Source organism: Polyodon spathula, chromosome 3 (assembly GCF_017654505.1).
Source record: "Polyodon spathula isolate WHYD16114869_AA chromosome 3, ASM1765450v1, whole genome shotgun sequence".
Classification (NCBI taxonomy): Eukaryota; Metazoa; Chordata; class Actinopteri; order Acipenseriformes; family Polyodontidae; genus Polyodon; species Polyodon spathula.
The window spans coordinates 72902731-72926901 of NC_054536.1; the positions used below are offsets into that span (position 1 = coordinate 72902731).

At 38.0% G+C, this 24171-nt stretch overlaps 1 protein-coding gene across 2 annotated transcripts in view; it reads right to left on the reverse strand.

Annotated features, from left to right (window-relative positions):
- LOC121313384 (high affinity cAMP-specific 3',5'-cyclic phosphodiesterase 7A-like) overlaps window positions 1-23091 on the reverse strand; it is a 53405-nt gene extending 30314 nt beyond the window's left edge. For both annotated transcript variants that reach the window (XM_041245851.1, XM_041245850.1), the window contains exon 1: window positions 22041-23091. In XM_041245851.1, coding sequence (XP_041101785.1) covers window positions 22041-22178 — 138 coding nt within the window. In that variant the 5' untranslated portion in view covers window positions 22179-23091. The remainder of the gene's footprint in view (window positions 1-22040) is intronic.
- Between the last annotated feature and the right edge of the window lie 1080 nt (window positions 23092-24171).

Consider the following 24171-nt stretch of genomic DNA (forward strand, 5'->3'; position numbering starts at 1 on the left):
TCAGGGAAGGATATAAAAAAAATTCAAAAGGCATTGAATATCCCTTGGAGCACAGTCAAGTTGATCATTAAGAAGTGGAAGGTATATGGCACCACCCAGAATCTGCTTAGAGCGGGCCATCCTCCCAAACTGAACAGCCGGGTAAGAAGGCCGTTGGTCAAAGAAGCCACTAAGAGGCCAAGGACAACCCTGAAAGACCTACAGCGTTCCATGGCTGAGATGGGAGAAACTGTCCATGTGTCAACAATAGCTGAGGTACTCCATAAATCTGGCCTGTATGGAAGAGTGGCAAGAAGAAAGACATTTGAGAAAAAATCCCATGTAAAATCCCGCTTGGAATTTGCAAAAAGGCATGAGGGAGACTGAAAAGATGTGGCAAAAGATTCTGTAGTCCGATAAAACAAAAAACAAAAATTTAACTATTTGGCCTAAATGCAAAGCATTATGTCTGGCACAAACTCACAGGCACCCAGGTAACACCATCCCTACTATGAAGCATGGTGGTGGCAGCTATGGGGATGCTTTTCATCGGCAGGGACTGGGAAGCTTATCAGGGTAGAGAGCAAAATGGATGGAGCTAAATACAGGCAAATCCTTGAGGAAAACCTGCTTCAGTCTGCAAAATACCTTGGACTGGGACGGAGATTCACCTTTCAGCAGGACAATGACCCCAAGCACACGGCCAAAGCGACACTGGAGTGATGAATATTGCACGATCTAGATGTGCAAACCTGGCAGAGGCTTACCCAAAAAGACTTACAGCTGTAATTGCTACCAAAGGTGGTTCTACCAAGTACTGACTCAGAGGGCTAAATACTTATCTAACCAAGACATTTTAGTTTATTTTTCATTAACTAGTGTTTCACAATTATCTTGCCTCTACAAAGTGTTGAGTAGGTTGTGTAAATCAAAAAGGAAAATAAAAAAAAATCCCATTTAAATGCATCAAGATTTTAGGTTGTAACCCAACAAACTGTGAAAACATCCAAGGGGAGTGAATACTTCCTATAGGCACTGTAGTAATACCCCACCCTTTTCAAATTCAGGATCATAAAGTGTAGTGTAACAGGACAGCCTGGTCCTTTGTCAAACAGCCAGCCTATTTCAATGGTTTGGGGGAAAAAAGACTGTTCATCTGATTTACTGAGGTTAGTTTATATTTTAGTGAGGAATGAAACAGGATGTGATTCTAAGGTATTGCAAACATCGGAGATGAATCAAAAGTAAGCAAAGCCATGTAGAAGCACTGTATTTCTGTGCCAGAAGGCAGCAAGAATGCCCGATTGCTTGAGTGTTTTGTATTACAACAAACAGCAACCTTGGGCTTACCCTCTGCACATCAAGTGTGCGTGTTAGTTTTTTTTTTTTCATTGCTGTTAATTCAGGGTTAGGACACTTGGTAACACTCAAGCTTTTATGCAGAGTGACACAGACAAAGGTCTAGAGACAAACGGCCCAGCAAGATCCTAGACAAACTTATATGAAGGGGAAGTACCTTTTATCTTGAGGAATCTACTTCAGCACTGTGCAGTGCGTTATACTTCTAAGCTGAGTCACTTACCCTTCAATTTAAAACACTGAGTAAAAGCTCCATAATATCAGCAGATTCAAACGATTGTCTTTGTATTTACTAAATACACATACATCTATTCTGCTTTCACCTTATTGATGGTCAAGGTTCTAGAATCAAAATACTGTTTAAATTAATCTCATATTTAAATAAGACAGTATACAGTGCATACTTACAAAATTAGTGATAAGAGGAATGCAGAGTTTGTATTTCAGCTCATCTACACATTCTGTGACCTTGATGAAAACACTTGAACTACTTGTGCTTCAGTCCCACACAGCAAGCATGCTGTATACAGGCAGAAACTCACTGGGGGGACAACTGTGCATAACAAAGCAGTTGGGCTATCCTAGGGTTACTATTCTGAATACAAAACAACATACAACCTATATACACACACATCACCCACTGAAGTTAAAGGTCAGTGGGGGACTGTAAATATGATTTCTAGAGATATTTAAGGGAAGGAAGGACATGTTAGGTTTATTCATTGCTGGTTCAAAAGTATTGCACTGTACAGTACATTTTCATGGCAAAACAAATGATACACTTTAATTCTTGTCAAAACATCCATAGTAGCAAAACTGAAAATACTAAGTCAATAAACCTAGAAAACAGGAGTTTCTATGAGCACATAATTTGACTGATAATGTCAATGTCAGATGAATAGTTTGTAAACGTGAATTTGGCAGTGAAATGGATGTTTTTTACTTGACTCCACTAGTAATGGAACTTAGAACACAGCAGTGTACCAGCTGTTTAGATATAGGGCTTGATTTTAGAAAGAAAGATTTCAGTGGAAACAGTAAAATCCGTGAATTTTTCCACCTGTTAAACCATTAAAAAATATCCTCTTATTTTCTAAAGCCGATAAATCTGGCGGTGGATCGCATTTCATTTTCAGGCATACTTTGCTGTGGTTCTTAGGAGCTTTAAAATTCATAAGTAAAGAGTAATGCTGTAATCTGCTAAAAAAAAAAAAAAAAAAAAGGTTCTGGTTCAAATGTGTTAGCAATGTTGTTAAGTACAATCGAAACTTGTCCCAAAGGGGGGAAAAAAAAAAAGAATCAAAAACACAAATGCAAACATATTTTATTTTTGTATTATTCTTTCTTATTTTCTTATGTCTACACTTAATCTGTAAAACTGCAGGGCAATGCAACAGCGTCATATTAACAGATTGTATAAAATATACCGACAAATGTACCGACATTTACCAATAAAAATATGCGTGTGCATATACAAATGATCACTGTGGTTCATTATTCTGGCAGCCAGAAGCAATATCACTAGCCACATTAACAATTACATTACAGTATTTTGATCAAATTAAAAGGGTACATCATGAAGCAATATTTGTCTACGTTTAAAAGAACTGAAACAAAAAGAGAAATGTGAAAAAACATCAAATTTACCAAAGAAGTGCCCAGCCCATGAGATATCAAAAACACAAGCCAAGTTTCAAAAAGCAATTGGGGCAACCTTGACCCCCACCGCTTTGACAGTTGTGCCTATTTGCTTGGTGCTGACCAAGGTTGCTCCAGTTGTTTCTAACTTAACTTGTGCTCATCTATTAAGAGCACACGGTACTCGCTGTCATTTAACACCTTATCCGATTACTAGAAATAGTAATCTAACAATCAATGCATTCAATTCACATTCCAGATACTTGTCAATTTGTTACATATTGTTGCGGCAGCGTATCTGGTCCGCAGCAGGAAGAAATGGAGATGGCACAGGATGCAGTTTAAAGCAGTGAAAATTGCAATTTTATTGAAGCGTTTGGAACAGCAGGCAAATGGACGCTCTCTTAATAAATGGTTTAGCTCAGATAGACAGCTCCCAGATACACAGCTACATGAAAACCACAACACGACCCCACGCTGTATGCAGGCAGCTCCTAAATAGTGAACCCCCCCCCCCCCCCCCCCCCCCCCCCCACGTTGCTGTGCTGTCTCTCACTGGCAGTGTAAGGCACTTTCTCTTGGGCAGCGAGGGACACTCTCTCAGACAGCAGTTGTGGAGCAGAGATCTCTGGCAGAAACTGCGGTGCTGGGTTCTCGCTCAGGCAGTAGCGCTAGGCATTCTGGCGATGCTGGGCTCTCTCTGGAGCTCTTGCACTGGCAGCATAGCACGCTCCCTCCTTGGCGGCGCGGGACTCCCCGGCAGAGACTTGATGACCACCCCATTGACCTCATCCCACTCCCTCTCTGAGCACCGCAGCAACTCCTGGAGCCACACCACCAGATGTGCTCTCTCCCACTCGTTCAATGCAGGGCTCTCAGATTCGGCGGGTGGAAGGAAGACGAACAGAAATGAAAGAGCCGCCTTAAAGGCATATCTCCCTGCCGGCACTTTTGGTCCCATTTTGTCATGCATGTGTTTTTAAACTCGTATTTTACACGGCATTGGGGTTTTAGAGGAGTGCTGGAGACGGGCTGTACTGGTTTGATTGCTGTTTTTTGCTTTTTTTGAGAGGCCTGACTCTGTCTCTGTGCAGGTATTAGGCTGCACTGCCCTTTCGTTTTAAAATTATAATTCTGTGTTTAGTTATTGTTTTAATTAACGGGCAAACCGCTTACCATGATTGTATATTCTGGATCTGCACTGTTTGTTAAGTATAGTTTACCACCTTCATTTAATAAAACGATGTTCATTGCCTGACATAGTAGTGTGGTCTATTTTACATTTTCCTTCTGCTATTCTGCCTGGCTGATCCTATCCTGATCAGAAAGAACAAGTGTCCCTTCCAGGTGCTACATATGTTCAGCAGAAATATATATAACTGATGCAGCATAATGCAAATGACATACCCAAAATTCGACCATGATTTCACATTATCTCATCAATATAGCACAAATACATACAATATAAACTGTCAACAATATATATGTATGTAAAGGTTATGTGTGCAAAAGTATGTATGTTCATATCAACTACATTTTTTTACATAAAAATGTGTTACACTATTTTTTATTTGATTTTTATTTTTTTGCAATATAAACCCTGTGTGAGAATCAAACCCAAGACATGCTTCTGATGCAGCTCGCAGTGCAGACACCTTAGCTTTCACGCCACAGTTTGTACTTCCATTTCACAACAGAAGTAGTATCGCAGTAAAGTTACAGATTAACAAGTAACGAGATGAACAAGCTTTTGTAAATAATGATAACACTATGTAACACAATTTTTGTTCCTGGGTAGTAAGTGTTATTTCCTAATTGCTTATGCCTCAAAAGTATAGAAAATGGCTCCCCACAAACTTTGCTTTTGTGACCAGGACAGGTAAATTTCAAAATATCACTATTTCCAGTGAGAAAACGGGCAAATGTGTGTCTTTTCGTTCAAAGTCAGAAAAAAACATATGAATCCAATTAACATGTATTTATACTAAAGTAATACAAAAATGACTACAAAAGATTTAGAAGTGAGTAGTTTTTCGAGATTTACGATTATACTGTAAATTTACAGTATAATCGTAAATCTCGAAAAACTACTCACTTCTAAATCTTTTGTAGTCATTTTTGTATTGTTATACGATGTAATGTATTATCCCGATTGTATTGAAAGTTTTCATCTAATTTTGCCAACTATCATAATAAGCTTGATCTGTTAACTTAATATATTGTAACGTGAAGTTGTACTCTGACCAAACCCAGGTATATTTCTCAGTCAGCCTTAGTCTATCAACTGCAGATAATGTAATACAGTTTAATACAATTAAGCACGTTGGTCATTCCCAGTCCTTACAAAAAATATGCCTTCACTGTTAACAGAACGTATTATGCTACATTTATTTTACTGAACTAATATTCGAAATAATGGCGTATAACACTATCCTCCAGCAGACCTCCTTTAAAAATACCCCCTAAGAGTAAAATGCAACTACCTTGAAGTCATGAGAACTTTCAATAAATACTGTACATACTTTAATGCTAACTTATAGGGTATTCATTAACTACAGCCTGACATTTTAATTTTAATGTGACTTTGAACTACTGTCCAAAACTTAAGCCCCTTTCACACTGACACTTCTACCCGGGTCCAGACCTGGGTTCTGGCTACCCGGGTCACAATCCCGTGTAGTGTGAAACCAAGTACTTGGGTCGTACCCGGGTTAACCTCAGGTTGCAGGTTGACACGCTTTGACCCAGGTTAAGCGAGACAAAATGCATAATGGCAGTTCATAAGCCGACAAAATAACAAACAGCCACGCTTTCATCAAGGTTTCACTTCCGCAAGGAACATTTGTTTATTCTATTTAGCCATATTCTGTTTGGTTGCTTGAGACACAACATGAACCAGACTGCAGCATGGATGAAGAAACATTTGCTCTAACCTCAACATTTAGGCCAATGGTTCAATCCAAAGAAGCTTGGATGGAAGCATCAGTAACAAGCTGCTTCCGAGGCATTGCTACGCGTGTTATTTACTTTCATCTGTCACTCGGGTAGGTTCCCTACCAGTGTTAAAGGGGCTTAGTCATACAATAAAAGCAAAAACATCAATTATTCTGCTTTATTGACCACAGTCAACATGGCTGTAAACCAAATAAAACACTGAAACAGTTTTTTTTTTTTTTTTTTTTTTTTAAATTACAAAAGCTGCACATGGAATATACTTGCATGTACACTCTGTCTTTCCAGTGGCTTGAACCAAAACAAAAAATGCTTTCTTGTGCTCTCCCTTGCCAAGTCGAGAGAAACGCTCCCAAAAAAAAAATCAAAAATAAAGAAAAACGATAGTATTGTTTTCCTTACTGATCATCTTTGTTATATATTCACCTTCCACAAATGCCGTCAACAGAGAGGTAAATTGGTAGGTTATGTTGAGGCAGACAAAGATGGCGCTGAGAAATTCATATTTCTTCAACGTGTAAAGCACCCAATTCTAAACAATTTTACCTTTACCTGAAAATGTTTCCATACTGCGTTTTGCTGTTCTCTCGTTTTCCCATTTCAGACACCCGCTTCTAGTGTACAGACACTAGTCACAGCACCAGCTATTATGTTGCTGCCAAATTTTTAGAGATTGTTGATATTCAAAAACATGTCTAAGTCTTTTTTTTTTAATACTATTAAACAAACGAATGCGATCTTAGCCACAAGGCTTGCTTGGAAATAACCGCTAACATCTGTCAAACTCGCATTGCATGGAAGCGGAGTCTTCTCACTTAACCGAGGTAGACTTAATAGGGCTCAGGAGGAATGTGTGAGAACCTGGATCAGCTCAGATTGGCAGTCAATCCATGCTCATGGAAGTATTCTTTAGGTTAGGGTTGGAAACGAGGTTGGGAGACCAAAATTTCTCTTTTCATGCAACTGTCACTGTCAATACTGATTCGAGTGCGTTTTATAACATACAAAAATGTATTTATACACAGTTAGATTTTTTTATTTATACAATGCAATTAGGCAGTATCACACAAAAGCAGTCTAAAATCGATATGGTAGCTTTGCTCCTTGAATGTTCACAATCAGAGTGGTCTTGGTATTTACATTTACTTTAAAAGTGTTTTGAAGAAAAAAGAGAAAACTACTTAAACATGAAAAAAGCTACTTAGACAGGTTTCATGATCATTATCCATACATTCCTCACAGTCTTTAATTGGATTTTAGGCTTTAATTAAACATGTTAATTACTCCTCCCTCCCTTGACTGCCCTTTTTTTTTTTTTAAAAAAAAACAAGGAAGTTGTCTATTTAGAAAACTAAAAAACTTTAGTCCAGCACAGCAGTGTTTTGATAAGCTGTTTTCACACAAATGCAGAGTTGAAAGGAGTCCTCTTTCCTACATTCAAATTCTTCTGCCAACAAAATAAGTGACTGTAACTCCGTTATTATAACGATAAGTCTCCTGAAAAAGTAGATCACTGTGACCAGCATCCACCAACAAATAAACCTATGGGTATGTCTCCATAAACCTCAGGATTCTGCAGCCTTTAAAAACAATAGAAATATTAATCTGAAACGGTTGAGTTGCTCAGGTTTTATTTATTTATTATTATTTTTAAATGCAACCGGCATCTTGCGTCACTGACAAAACCGCAGGAATGTTGTCAGGACAAGGTCTGGCTATTACAGGTTATAGCCACAGGCTTTTTTTTTTTTTAACAAAACAGGTCCATCACAAAATATTACGCCCACACCCTGGTTTACAAACTAGAATTCAATATTACACCAATATAACACTGAAACGATGTACAGATAAAACTAAACTAGCAAATGGGTATTTAAAACACTTTGCCATTATAATAGAAAAGGTTGCAGCTATTACATCTACTCGTAATTCAACTTTTCCCTTTGTCTTCCAGTTTGAAGGTGCTACTGTACCCACTAAATAGACAAACCTCCACCAGACTAACTTTGTAGTGGATTACACTATGTAACACAATTTTTGTTCCTGGGTAGTAAGTGTTATTTCCTAATTGCTTATGCCTCAAAAGTATAGAAAATGGCCATTATTCCCCACAAACTTTGCTTTTGTGACCAGGACAGTGATACTTTGAAATTTACCTATTTTCTAGAACATTCCAGATAGATTCAGTGCTGAGTAAACTTGGAGTAACTTCTAGAACTTTCCAGTAATATAAATAGTAGTATAAATACAGGGACCTTAAGCCCACCAGTTCAGTTTAGTTCCAGCTGCCTAAGTGGATACATATCTGCATTTTTCTGAGATGCCATCAAGAGGCTGCAATGGTGGCATTCCTGATGGGTCTCCAAGGCAGTTTTACCAAGTTTCCCTGCTATCTTTGCCTTTGGGACAGCAGGGACACCAAGGCGCACTACCACAGGCGGGACTGGCCACAGCGGACCAAGTTCTCTGTGGGGAGGAACAACGTCAAGTGGGAGCCACTGGTGTACCCCCGGAAGGTGCTGATGCCACCACTGCACATCAAATTGGGCCTTATGAAACAATTTGTCAGAGCTCCAGATAAGGAGTCGGCAGCCTTCAAGTGCCTTCAAGACTTCTTCCCTAAGCTGTCTGAGGCAAAGGTCAAAGCCGGTGTCTTCGTCGGACCACAGATAAAGAAGATCCTGGAGTGCAGTGAATTCCCCAAGAAGCTCACTGGTAAGGAGAAAGCGGCTTGGAACAGCTTTGTCGCAGTGGTTCGGGGCTTCCTGGGCAAGCACAAGGCCGAAAACTATGTGGAGCTGGTTGAGACTCTGGTGAAGAACTACAGCACAATGGGCTGTAGGATGTCCCTCAAAATCCATATCCTTGATGCTCATCTTGATAAATTCAAGGAGAACATGGGAGCGTACTCGGAGGAGCAAGGCGAGCGCTTCCACCAGGATATACTGGACTTTGAATGCTGCTAGCAAGGACAGTATAACGAGAACATGATGGGAGACTACATTTGGGGGCTGATTCGTGAAAGCGATTTACAGTATAATCGTAAATCTCAAAAAACTACTCACTTCTAAATCTTTTGTAGTCATTTTTGTATTACTTTAGTATAAATACATGTTAATTTGGATTCCTATGTTGTTTTTTTTCTGACTTTATGTGAACGAAAAGACACAAATTTGCCCGTTTTCTCATTGGAAATAGGTACATTTCAAAATATCACTGTCCTGGTCACAAAAGCAAAGTTTGTGGGGAATAATAGCCATTTTCTATACTTTTGAGGCATAAGCAATTAGGAAATAACACTTACTACCCAGGAACCAAAAAAAATGTTGCACAGATAATTATCTGTGTTCATTTGCTAATTTCTCCTATTATTGCAGGATTATATTACATCTTTGATGCCTCGCAGCATTTTCACCCACCTATTTGCTAAACAATGCTGCATTAAAATAGCAATGCTGCCTAGCTTCATCCACTGGGTAGCTCATATAGTGATCACTGTAAAGAGAAACATCACATCCCCATCAGGTCTGGATAAACATGCCTACCTTGCATCCTTTGTCTGTAAATGTTGTACCCACCTTAAGTATATTTGTGTACATTTTTGGCTACTGGGCTTTCGTTTCGAAATTCCCGACAATGGCAAGCCCATATTTGATTAACCTATACATAGCCGATAAGGGTTTTTTTTTTTTTTTTTTTTTTAATTTTGGTGGCAAAATTAAGGTAGGCTGCACTTTCGACTGCTGCGTGTCCTTCAACACAATCTAAAGCTAATAGTCGCGCAAGGCCGTTTTGGAATGCCAACAAGCAAATGTAAATATACTGTAATATTACACAAAAAAAAAGACTTTTTATTCTTGCATTTAAACTAAATTGTGGGAGACTTGGTCCACCATTTTTATTGAAGTAGGAACTTCTAGCAACATGTTGCCATGGTTATATTAGAACATCTTTACAGTGCTTACTCTGTTTTGTAACTTCACCCTTTTGTAGATATAACATTTATATGGCTGGACCTTTTATGCTGGATGTTTTTGTACATGTGAAATGTTTTTGGAACAAAATATTTTATGATATATCAACAGTATCTCTATCTATATTATAAACATTACTGGATTCGAATCCATGTATACAGATGTGTCAAAACACTTCACCACAGTTTTTAAATCTTCTCAGATTTGTTGTGTAACTTTGAATATCCAACCTTAGCTTGTGTCAATTTGCATTTTGTCCCCTCAAAAAAAAAAAAATAAACACACATACAGAAAAAATTGCTACAACTACAGTTTTTCCACTTTTTTACTTTGTCGCTCAAATATACCCACAGGCACTAACAAATGGCAGAAACTTATACTTGAGCATGCCTCAGACTGGGAGCAGAGCAAGTGGTTTGTTCAGCCTTGCCCATTTACTAAAATATTTAAGGGAGGAGCCAGAGGCCAAACATAAATCATTAAACTTGCAACAAACCGAGGAGAGGGCCAGCAAATGCTCAGATTCCCTACAAATTTCTGGTTTACCTGTTATACACACCTTGTTTCTAAACTCACAGAGATTAAAGTAATACTGTCCAAGGCTGCTTCATAAATTCAAAGAATCCTTGTGAATTGTATCACTTTGCCGTTAAATGCTGCATGAGGGACTTCACATTCCAAGGGGGCTGGTGTCATGACACAGAGGGTTTGTAATGTAGTTGTAATGCAACCCAGTTATATTGGCAAAATGATACTGTTAAGATACTGTAGCCTGTTGTACATCCATTATTCTCTTTCTTCATACTGAAGCTCAGTTCTTGCATGTTTTGCATTAAAATACAGTATTCCATAAATATTACTGGGATTCATAATTCTTAAACTCATCCCTCCCTCCCCTTTTTAATATTAATGCAGACTGCCCATTTTTAAACAGTAGACTTCAATAACAGAAGACAGTTAAATTATGTGCGATTTTAGAGTTTAATTTAAACAAATCTGGGGTAGACCAACTTTGTTCTAGAATGAAACTTAGTGTCCAAATACACAAGATGTGATTTACAACTACTGCTATTATTAAATGTACAGCAACGTTCAACAGGTTGTAAAAAGCAACTGTTAAACTGCTTTTGCAAAATTCTTACCAAGTCTCACAGTGACGTTATTACAGGACAACACAAACTACGAGCGATAAACAAAGCATGGTGAGTTTAAAGAAGAGTACGAAGTTGAGAGCCTCAGAAAAATTCAAAGATAATCCTGAACTGGTACTTGCCACTCTCTGAATTTCACTGGCCGTTCCTGTCAGCAAAATGTTCAGGGTCATAAAAGATGGAATCTGACATTTTGGTTTCTCCAGAAAATGGAAAATAGATTTCATTGTACATGCACTACAGCATTTATTCTTAAATACAATAAATAAATAAATAAATAAATAAATAAAACACCCACACCTCTAGACTTAAAAACTGTCTAAATTGTACAGTGCTAGGACTGTACAGTTATTTTCTAAAACTTGCAAGAAATACAGAAGGTGCATGCAAGAGCAGTTTATTTTTTATTTTTATGGTTTTCTTTTTAAAAAGAAACGTGTGGCTTTCATCATAGCACACAAACATTCTCTGCTTTCCTCTTAGTGTCTTTTGTTGAATAGTTATTCGTCAGACTGCTGCCCCCCCCCCCCCCCGCGTTACCATACATTTATTTTATGATAAATCATATGTCATTAAAAGTATGTATAACTTGAAAGCAGTGGCTCCTGCAGTCATGTAGAGAAACCAGTATTTCTACATGTATACATGAAATAGATCAAAACCATATCTTTTAGAATATAATCATATTCTCTCCTTGTATACATTACTGTAAAATGCGAAACACTATAAAAAAAAACCCACGGGGGTGGGGGGGGGGGGGGGGGGGTTGTTAGAAAGCCTGCAAACTACTTAAGTGTGGATGTACTGCAGTAAAACTACAAATTAACTTTTGAAAAGTTGTGTTATTGAATCAACCTTTTACACAGGCAGATAGTTTGTATAATCAAATGCATACGCACACTTTGAAGGTCTGGCCATCTGTGTTACTGGACAAATGCCCAAACACTGCCAGCTGAGCCAAGGCACACGTCCAACAACCGCCAATGTAATCTGACTCAGAATCCAATATCCCACTACCTTAACAGCACTTAAGTTGTGACCGACACCAAGAAACATCTAGGAGCAAGTCAAAGACCCAGCAGCTTCAGGGATTGGACAACAGAAAACAAAGGACTCACCAATGAGAAGCAAGGGGCTGGGTTTGTTCCCCTCATTTAAAGTAGCCAGTGCAGGAAGGGGAGTTGGGTTACTGTTCTAATGTTATGAATGTCATCTGCAGTCTGCACAGTAGTTTAGAGAAAACAAAAATGTTCCTCACCTCACACATTATTTTGTTACACCAAAAACAATTTAGGAGAGAGCCACTACATACATGAAATTTGTACAGGTTCATGAGGTTCCATTTCTAAAATGCAGAACAGGAATAAAAGACTATTTTATTTTATTTATTTTTTTAATTACAATCACCATAGCTTTCTTACAAGTTCCTTTTCATTTCTCTCTGAATTGTTTAGTTTCCTAAACTTTTATTTTCACTTTCAAATGGGCTGTCTTGCTTATCATATACTCCAAGTGCAGCAGGAACTTGGGTCCCACATGACTCCACTGTGTGAAAAACATAATGTAACTTAACTGAGAAGACAATAACTACATATCAAAGAAACTGAAAGTCATGTGACCACATTGGAGCAGTCGTAGGTCATAGGTGAAGGGTGCTGTTAGATTTTGTTTCCACAACACAGAAAATAACTTTCATTCTTTTTGGGCTTAGTCCCTCAGGCTACAAATTGTCAGGTGCACTATCTGGGTCAGGTCGTGAATATACATAACTGACTACTTGTTTCTCTACTTCCACATCAATGGGCTTTTTTCTAGATTTATGTATTTTAATGGCACTTACATGCAAATCACTAGGTTTACTTCCCGTTTGGCTTTAGCTGGTAGCAACTGTGAAGGAAATCAGGCAGATATAAAAATCAAGCGTTTACCATTTGCAAGAATACAGTTACAGTGTTGCTCCAGTTACAAGTATACAATAAAAGAAACAACAACACTAAGCCAAAAAAGCAATCTAAATAAACAATCAAATCACTGTTTTAGGACAACTGTAGAGAAAAAAACAAACAAAACATGCTTACATTTGCTTACACACCCTACTAGTTAAAGAATTACATTTACATTCACGTTAATATGGTAAATTCGGATAAACATTTGGGTGCTGCTTGACCAGAAAGAATAAGCACACCAATACCGGGACGGCAGCTAACAACACAAACATTCCACCATGCTTTGGGATAGATCTGAGTTGCTGAAGCAGTTCATGAATGCCAAAAAGTACTGTAAATGATTTCAAGTGATCAAGGATGATGGAAAACAGCCCAGCAAGTTCCAATACTTCCAGGTATTGTCAGAACTTATATGGATGCAACTGTAAACATACAGACTAAGGGTCTGATTTTCCAAACTTACTCATTAGTAAGTATTTAACTAAGACCAGCAGTTTTGATTACATTTTTATTAAATACATTCAAATTTTGCTTTTGCGTAATTATAGCTTCCAGTGAATTTACAGATTGATTTTGCAAACATGGACTTAAGTTTCTACAGAACTTCACTGAAAGTATGTACTGACCTTACTCATTAGTAAATCCTTTACCAACTTTGGAAAATCAGGCCCTAAATGTCATCTGCTTCCTTTCTTGTCCCAGCTGGGATGGGAGGAATGTTTTACTGCTAGTCTGGGATGGCTAGACAGATTTTTTTAAAAGTGCCATGGCATCAACAGCTTGCAATAACTGGGGAAAAGTTGATACCAAGCAAACTGTTCACTGCTGTGATGAGACAGACTGGTTTGTACTGGAAGATGTTACCGACCAAAACACTAGCTTCCAGAACACAGAGATCTGCAGCTGGCTACAAACTGAGGAAAGAATGCCTAACTGTCCTCGCATGTTCCAATGCCAGTGGGACACACAAACTCCCATTAACTGTCACTGACAAGTCAAATAACCCAAATGTGTTTAAGAGTGCAAACATGGGTGCCTTATTAGTTAGCTACAAGTCACAGAACAATGCATGCTGCACTGCTTTCGTAATTGAAAATGAAAACGTCCCATCAAAATCGGTCTTACTGATGGACAATGTACCAGCCCGTGCTGATGGCAATTCACTTACTTCACAGGACAACCATATCTAATGTTTGTTTCTGGCTCCAAATGCAATCTCTCTTGTGCAGCCTATGGAACAAGGCAGACTGGAGAGTTTAAAACGCTGCTACAAATACCATCTGCTTAAGCATCTACTTACATCAGATGAAGTATAAGAAAGTGAAGATACTCTATTGCAGCGGTCACCAGGTCAGCGTTGCAAAAATTGACGGATGAAGATATTGTGCACTCTTTGCTTGATGGTGAAGAGAGTGATGATAAAGATCACCAAGAATCAAAATCTCCTCATAAGTACCTGCAGCAGCAGGAGCCCGATAATTGGTGTTGTTAATGATGCGGTTTCGCGGTCGCACAATGGCAAACAGAGCCTTAAACAGTGCAAGCTTTCAGATTTTTCCAGCAAGTATAAACAGAAGTTAAACTTGTTTTCAACATTTAACTTGCAGTTATAAAAGAACCACTTATCTTTTCTAGCCATTATACTGTATACTGTACAGTAATATTACATTTAAAACAGACTTTTTAGACGAGCATTGTCTGACTTTGAAAACTAGACCATACTATTCTGTATTGAAGAACTGCATTAAGTTACATTACAAGACTCCTATTGCATTCCAAGTTACTACGAACTTGATTAGCCACAGTCTGTACAGTAGGTAACAAGTTCAGGTGTGGCTTATTAAACTCATAGCAAGATCAGGAATGGCTCAAACTACCATGCAATGGGAGTCTTATTTCCACCCCTGCAAGGTTTTCTTTGATTTTGTCAGATCTTGTCAGAATTAAACCCTATTGCTTCTGTAAAACTTCCATTAGCCTAACAATTATCACCAAATGTTTATCTGAGTTTCACGCAATTGTTTAGATGTATATTTGCTATGCATGAATAGCAATCTCCAAATAAGATTGTATATACTTTTCTGAAATAAGAGTGCAGTCAGTATTTTGTGTAGGAATATAAAACAGACTACCGATCTATGCTCATTTTTAATTCAATTCATTCTAAATGCAACAAAGAATGACCTTAGTGTGGTAGGTACTTTAATGGTTTAATGTAAAGAATTTACCACTTTGTTTTGTTTTCAACACTGAATATAGGCTTTCCTTCTCTAAAGTGGTTATATAGCAAAAGGAAAGCTAGAATGACACACCTACCTTAACAATGGAACAAGATTAGTTAGTGTAGTCTCTGTGTATGCAAGGTGGTCAGGATTTACAGTTTTGTCCTCTAAAGCAGGGGACAAACTGCATGCTACAGTACAGATGGAGGCCTATCCAGCACAGCCAATGACACTAAGGGTTGATTTGATCAACTTACACCTTCTTGGGACAAGCCACCTGAAGTGCCCATGAAAATGTAGGTCTAGTCACAGCAATTATGGCCAAAGTGTCCTTTACGCTACAGCAACTACAGATGCCTAAATACCCCATACAATACAAACAATACCATGATTACGTGATTAAGTCATATCAGCTTGGAGAAAAAAAAAAACACAACCAACACAACCCTTTCAAGCACATGGATTTCTACCATGCCTAATAATAATGAAAAAAAAATAAAAGTAGAAGGCCTTGCATAATCTGGAATTATTTTTTGGCAAAAACGCAATCATTTTTTCAGGTCAGGAATTTAGAAATGTTTAGAAGACACTTACAAGTGCTTTTCTTTCAGGTTTTAAAAAAGTGATTTACTGTACAGCACCATTGCTGCATACGAATTAAGGGAAATTACAATATAATTGATCTATTTACTCTTTACTTGGACTTGTACATTATATGGGCTTTCACCACTTTATTCTGTCAGGTGATTGAACATTAGCAGAAAAGTTGTCATACAGTAGATTAAAACCTTTGTTACTAGAATAATCACAATCTACACAGTTCAGGCAGCAATGGTATTCTATTACACTAACCAGGAACTGGATGGCACAGTATTGATGTGCACTACAGCACTCAAAGCCCAAGTGTGTTGACTGTCTGCGTTCTATTTCCATTAGCTTAAATCCCAGCAGGGGAAGTATCTGTAACAGATTAGAGGAGTTAAAGCTGTAACTGATTCAGCAGGAACTTTACCCAATGTGTATGGATCCTGAATTTGATCTGAAAGCAGCAGGGTTTTTTTTTTGTTTGTTTTTTTTTAAATCTCTGATGTGTTAACAGGCTGTAACAGATGTATAGTATTTGAATAACAGACAGGTAGTTACCAATGATAGGATGTTCAACCCAGTGGGTGTTTAGATCTGCATGACCTGTAATTAAATACACAAAAAACACCACTATCTGACAACGGTAAGTAGCCACAAATTCTAAACAGACTATATCAGTGGAGGGGAAAAAAAAAAAAAAAAAAAAAAGAATTAAAAATCATGCATGAAACATGCAAACAGACAAACATCTTTGCATTACACAAACGCCTCAGCCTTAACTCACTAGTGTAAACTCAAACAGTGAAGTCTACAAGCAGAGCACAAACCTTTGGGGAATCTTTCAGTACAGGCCAGAGGAACCTCATTTATCAATCACCAGACCTTTCACCATATGTATCACTGAACAATGAACAGCTTCTACAGCAAGATGTATCACGCTGCAATGACGTCAGTAAGGGATTATGAATTTGCAAAATATTGCTTCACACCCCCCTCTGGGTCATTCAGTTGTCATCTGCAGAATGAAGCTTGGAGTCATTTCTACTGTACAGTATGCAGTGAAACAGAAAAAAAAAAAAAAAAAACATTAACATTTTTTTGTTTCCAAAAACGCACGCTTTAAAAAATGTACAAGCTGAAACTCCACCAACTAATAAACTAGCCAATGCTTTGAAATTCAGCCAGAATACAGTAGGCAAGAAAGCATCTGACAGACAAAGGCCTGTGTTTGGTTTGCCAGTGGCATGTGAACATCCAGGAGTTCTGCAGTTTCATAAAATTATATCTATATCTTTTATCTGGTAATCAGCTCTAACCTGAAAATTGAATTAGCCCTCAATGCAGCTGCTACAACTTACAAACAGTCTTCATACTAGAGTTTGTAACAGGAATGAGTTAATTATAGTCTGCAAATAAACACTAGAATGCGTCATTCACTCGACAGGTAACACCCTCCTCCCGCCAACTAACACCAAGCTAGGTGCTTACAGTTGTTCATGCCACATTTGTTTTTTGTTTGTTTTTTTATCACTTCTGAAAAACATAGCATGGGAATGTCAAATCCTCTGTTTTGCATACACAAAGTTACAGGAAGATTGTATTTTTTATTTGCTGCGAGAATTGAAAAAATATTATTTACGCATGATATTTAAATGTAATGCACACTTTACTCAGTGTCTAAATTGGAGAGAAAATTACTCAATGACCCAAAACCTCATCTGGAGTGCCAATCAAAACTGACTTATGTCCCCTATTCCAACACACCCAAAATACTAGGGGTACACAATAACACCAATATACCAGTATACTACGATATTCATCAGGAAATACAATAACCAGTATTTGAACACCACCACCAGTATTCTTAATTTAACTGATTCACGGAACTGTCTACTGGAAAATTTCAGCTATTATCTCGCAGGTAATCACTTTCTGCGAGAACTCATAATGCGAGCAGTGCCAACACAAAAGAAAATCTGTCAGCACACAGATTTTGAGCTGCTTAAATTCTGCAAAGGAAAATCACATGTGTGGAATCATTTCCTAATAGAAAATAAATTCTAAAAAGGATGGCTTATAGCATCAAACATGCAATGCTGTTGTAAAATATGCTGGTGGTACCACCAACCTTACATACAGCAATGTAGTCCTACATCTCAAAAGTAACGGAATGCCAACTAAAATATTGATTTTTCTCAAACAAATTACACAAAGTGATGTTTTATTTGTACATTTAACTTGAGGTAATGCATGCATCTAGCACGCAACTTTTAGGCTACTGGTGGTTTTCCAGCTAAATTTGGCTGGCTTTGAAAGCATCTAGCAGGTTAGTGTCTTTGGTGGTCTGGTTATTTTTTGGCCATTCTTATCATGCATGTTTTTGTCTGTTCCTTTTGATTATGAGGTCATCACCAGGGCAGAACTTCAAATCACCACGATGCCCTGGTGATGACCTCATATTGTGAGTATCTCCCCCCCCCCCCCCCCCCCACCACTGTTTTTCAAATTGGGAGCACATACTTCAGAGGATACAACAGTATATGTATCGCAATATTGCAATATTGGCTTCAGTATTGCAATATAGTGCAATACAGATCCTCAGGTCCCAATTCCCACCCCTACAAAATACCATCTGATCCTCAAAAAATGTTCTTGTTTATAAGAGAAGTGTTCGGTTTTTTTTTTTGTTGTGTTTTTTTAAACATTTTAGAAACAGTGAATGTTTCGGACTTTTTGGCTAAGAATTGTAAAGTCTAGGCGTATAGCAACAAAATGCCCTCTCAGTCATGCCACAAGATCTTTGAGCAGACCCTTAGCCAGTGCGGTTTCGAGGAGAAGCCAATATCAGATCATGAATCGGCTAGCTAAACGGAAAATGAACCCCTATGTAAGTCAATAACAATTTAAAAATCTTTCCGGAAACATGCTGGTAGCCAATGTGTGCAGCTAAAACTGGGCGAAACTCGAGCAGCTGCATTTTTGTACTTAAGACAGGCTAACAAAATTACTACCAGCTCCAGAAAAAAACCTAGGAAACACTATAAACATGGCCCTTGAAACTGAGCTCAGGATCAAAAAGTACACACAAATTGCTTATCTGCAAATTTGTCTTAATCTCTGAACTAAGTAGGAGAAAAAGGTGTTGTCATGTTTTACAATAGACATGTAGCTGCGTTGCCATCTTTCTAGAGTGCGCACTCAACGCCCCCACGATGCAGGCTTGCTGAAGCTTGCTTACTGTACAAAGGGTGAAAGGGCCTTCCGTTATTTTGCCCTGACTATAAAATGCCTTGAAGTCATAATAAAACAAATACACATAGCGCTGTTATGAAAACAGGACGCATGATCACCACATAGAGGTGCCAGCAAAGTACTTTCTTTTTTGCTACCATCAAGGCCATTCAACACTGCACATTTTCTGAAAACAGCAAGAAATAAACATCAAAATTACCGCATTTTAGCAAGTGCGTTCACAACATAGTACAGTAATAGCTGCATTCTCAGATTCTGAGCTAAGCAGCACTTGTCTTTTTATTTTATTTTTTATATTTAAATAAGCAGCCACAAATTGAGCAAGGTTTACAAAAAAAGGAAACGCAAAACTTATATACAATTCTGTAATGCTGATTGACAAGACTAGTACCACAATTAATACTGTTCCAGCTAATGGCAAAGTCACTTTAATTTCTAGTAAATGTATACATTTTAGGGTACTACTGTACTTTTGAGATGGAATGCACATTAAAATGCATGATGGAGATGAAGACTATCTTTTCAGGAACTAAATATTTAGTGGATAAATCTGATAACAGCACCTTTTATTTCACTATGAATATCGGTTCTGTCAAGCATCCTGTACTAAATGTAATGTAAATGGACCCCATTTTCATCCAGCATCCTTTTAGACAAGGTCACTTATACTTCCCTCTCTGAACCACAACCAATAAACACAGTTTACCTGAAACTCAAGAAAGAACCCATTTTATGAACTGTGGCTACTCGTAAAATTATTTCCATTTAGGGGTCAAACCCAGAAAGCATTTTTGCCTTCTAACTGAGAACTCTCTGTGTGCACGGTACTGTGGCACATGTACTCAACTAAAACGTCCTGTACTTTGTTTTAACTGAGTAACAGTACTTTGAGATTACAAGACCCTAGCAAATCTCCTACTGCCTCAGGATGCGTTTACAGTTAACAAAAATAATTTTAAAAAGACAAAGCACAGGGGACATTATGGCGGCCCATAACAATGTATGTGCCAGTACCTAGGAGTACCCAGTGTAACCAGTGGTGTACCACAGGGATCAGTATTAGGTCCTCTGCTATTCCTAATCTACATTAATGATTTAGATTCTGGTATAGTTAGCAAGCTTGTTAAATTTGCAGACGACACAAAAGTAGGAGGAGTGTCAAACACTGTTGCAGCAGCAAAGGTCATTCAAAATGATCTAGACAAGATTCAGAACTGGGCAGACACATGGCAAATGACATTTAATAGAGAAAAGTGTAAGGTACTGCACGCAGGAAATAAAAATGTACATTATAAATATCATATGGGAGATACAGAAATTGGAGAAGGAATCTATGAAAAAGACCTAGGAGTTTTTGTTGACTCAGAAATGTCTGCATCTAGACAATGTGGAGAAGCTATAAAAAAGGCTAACAAGATGCTCAGATACATTGTGAAAAGTGCTGAATTTAAATCAAGGGAAGTAATGTTAAAACTGTACAATGCACTAGTAAGACCTCATCTTGAATATCGTGTGCAGTTCTGGTCACCTCGCTATAAAAAAGATATTGCTGCTCTAGAAAGAGTGCAAAGAAGAGCAACCAGAATTATTCCGGGCTTAAACGGCATGTCATATGCAGACAGGCTAAAAGAATTGAATCTGTTCAGTCTTGAACAAAGAAGACTACGTGGCGACCTAATTCAAGCATTCAAAATTCTAAAAGGTATTGACAGTGTCGACCCAAGGGACTTTTTCAGTCTGAAAAAAGAAACAAGGACCAGGGGTCACAAATGGAGATTAGACAAAGGGGCATTCAGAACAGAAAATAGGAGGCACTTTTTTACACAGAGAATTGTGAGGGTCTGGAATCAACTCCCCCGTAATGTTGTTGAAGCTGACACTCTGGGATCCTTCAAGAAGCTGCTTGATGAGATTTTGGGATCAATAAGCTACTAACAACCAAACGAGCAAGATGGGCCGAATGGCCTCCTCTCGTTTGTAAACTTTCTTATGTTCTTAAGTGGGCCACTTCAATTTAACACTTATTTGTAGTCGTCTTGTCGTCCCGTCCCCCCCCCCAAAAAAAAGCCTGCGAGAACTCTCATTGAAAGCCACGCAATATACAGCAGCCAGTAACACAGGTTACGCATACAATGCAGCACTAGTCTTTATAGGTTCCCCTTCAAATTCAATATTGCAAAATAGCAAAGCTTGTTTTTCAACAAAAGTTTAATTGCATGAATTGCACACAGCTTTGATTAATTCACATATTTGTGTATCGATTAACGACATCTGCTTCAGTTAAATTAAATATTATATAAGCAAAGTAAACACTCACCAACATTGAAGTAATCACAATATTGAAAACTCGAACAAACTTAATTTGTTTAAAATGCATTGCTGAAATAGCGGTTCAGTAGTTCTGTCCTTAAACTAACTGATGTATGGAAATGTTCTGGGTAGACACATACAGTTCAATATAATACATTGCTTAAACTCTGGTGCTCTTAAAAAAAAAAAAAAAAAAAAAAAAACCACTCCAATATTAAATCTTTTAGAATAAAGTAAATCGCATGCATCCTAATCCCCAACATTATGTAATTTTTCAACAAGAAAACGCATCGGAACAATTTATTTACTCGGGCATCCTACTGTGTAACTTTCTAACACCGTGGACAGTCAGACTCAGCTTAGTGACAGGAAGGCTCATCTTTAATTCACTCCCTCGCTCCTGCATGGAGTACAATTTATAAAAGTATGCAACAAAAATTAAAAGGGTTATAAGTGGTTGACAAACCTGAACAACCTGCCTTGGCCAAAAACAAATTAGCACAAGTATCTGGTCAGCAGGTAATTATTTGGGTAAACTAGGTTCAGTACCTTGAGCGATTACCCTCACTTGTATCGTGTGTAAAAAAATTAAAAATTAAATTAAAACAACAATAGACAGTCAGACACAGAGATACACAGTGAATTAATTTAGTATTATTATACTTTGTTTACCTGAGACAGCTGTCTGGGATCTGGACAACCAAATAGAGAGGAGCTGGAACTGAAGCTGATGGCTCCCCTCCGGGTGAGCACATGTTTGGGAACCGGCCTGTCCAGAGGCAAAACCGGCAGCTGATAACATACTTCCATTGAATTAAATTCAAAGCTGAATCCAAATCAAAATTCAATTGGGAAAAAAATGGGGGCTTTAAATTAAAATAATAATAATAATAATAATAATAATAATAATAATAATAATAATAATAATAATAATAATAATACAGAAATAACGAGAAAATGGCACAAAACAATATGATTACGCCTTGAGAAACAGGTAGTCTTTTTTTTAATTGCCTGTTTTCTGTTAAAGGCACAAAGTACTTTTTGTTCTGCAAGACTGCAAACAAGCGCAAACAGCGGTTACTATTAAAATATATTTTCTTCTTTTCTCCTTGCGAGTCTTAGTTTGTCCCATTTTATTTGGGGTTATTGTCATTGGGCTAATGTACTTCTTTCCCCACTTTACCCCTTTTCAACCCCGATTCGGGCCTAAGGAAAGAGGCCTCTCTGTTTTGTATCTGTTTAAAAGTTGCTTCCTCATTTTTCCCCCCCAAATACAGTCTTCTGTCAAACGTGCTTCATCGTGACAAGGCTCCTCGGTACGGTACGAAACAAAAACCAAAACAAAACAAAGGCGCACAGTCAGTTGAAACAAAAAAAAAAAATCTATATAACATTAAAAATAAAAGCTTGCCTTTAAAATGATTCGGGGGTTTTCATTCTGTATCATAAAGCATCAACACATGATTATATTTCAGTCCTTTTTTTTTCTTCTTCAATCACATTGCAGGCATCGATTGCTGCTGTTATACTAGGATGGCTTGCTGCAGCACTATAAACAAAAAAAAATCAGAAACTTAAGCTGAACGCTTGGAAAAAAAAAATGTATATATACACACGTAACTGCTCTAGAAAACAGTACACATTTATTATTGGCACCACACTGGGGTACACGATACGTTGCTCTCCATTACTACCTCTTCATAAGAGCTGACACTACCTGCCAGAGATGGAGCTGTTTGAGCAGATATAAAGCGCTCGTATCAGTTCAGCCCAATTGGTGCGTCCTTTTAAGTGTTAAGTTTTCTCTGATTGGGTGATCTGGTATAGTAGATTTGTCACAAGGACTTTGATTGGGTAAATACAGGGGCGATTCCAAGACAAGAGCTGTGGAGTTGCTAGGAGTGCACGGAGTCCAAGTACAGTAGGGTATTCCACCACAGCGGGGTTTGCCCTTCTGCTGATCTGCATCATTGCTGGTGATTACCTCGTCTGCATGAGTCATGCTGCTGCACTTGAACAGTAATTTTGTGTTACACTGTTCATAGTGTGGAGCTAAGGTTATATTGTTCAGTGTTATTAGAATAAAGCTTAGATGAATGGAAAAACATAGGCATAAGGGAATCATGCCCTGATAAATGTGTTAAAAAAAGACAACAACTCATTGACCAAATCATATAATGAATAACGTAGTTGTTCTTAAAATGTTCCACTTCACTACCCCAAAAAGATGGAGTAGATATACCTATTAGATGTGTAATCCACTAGAGGTAGCACATTCTTTGAGCGCACCACTGCTCCGCTGTACCGCATAGTTAAGGGTGCAGTAGAGTAATCCTTTTCAGGTTGGATTTATATTTTTTCATTTCTACCTACATCCAAATACAGAAATGGGGTGAGGAGAAAGGTAGATTCATCAATGGAACTGTGCAAGAACTGGAATTGCCCAGTGGTCAATAGCAGGCTGTCTGTGGCAAGTACACTAAGCAGATGAGATCTCAGGGTTATGTCTCACACAGTGAATAGCCCCTCTAATCTCACAGCAGCTCAGTGTCCCATTAATTAACCCATACACCAGGGTTTCATTCATAAGCAGGATTTAACAATGACTTTACTGCCCAGAGGTGACTGAACACCCACAATTCATCAAAGTACCTCTTTGATCCTAAGTTCTGCAGTTGAGATTCCCTGAGTAATGCACATATGAAAATATTTCAATTTATTCTTGCTCTGATATCTTTAGACCTTGAGTACCAATCCAACCTCGGTTCAAATTCAGGTCAGTAATGTCAGGGAGGTGTTT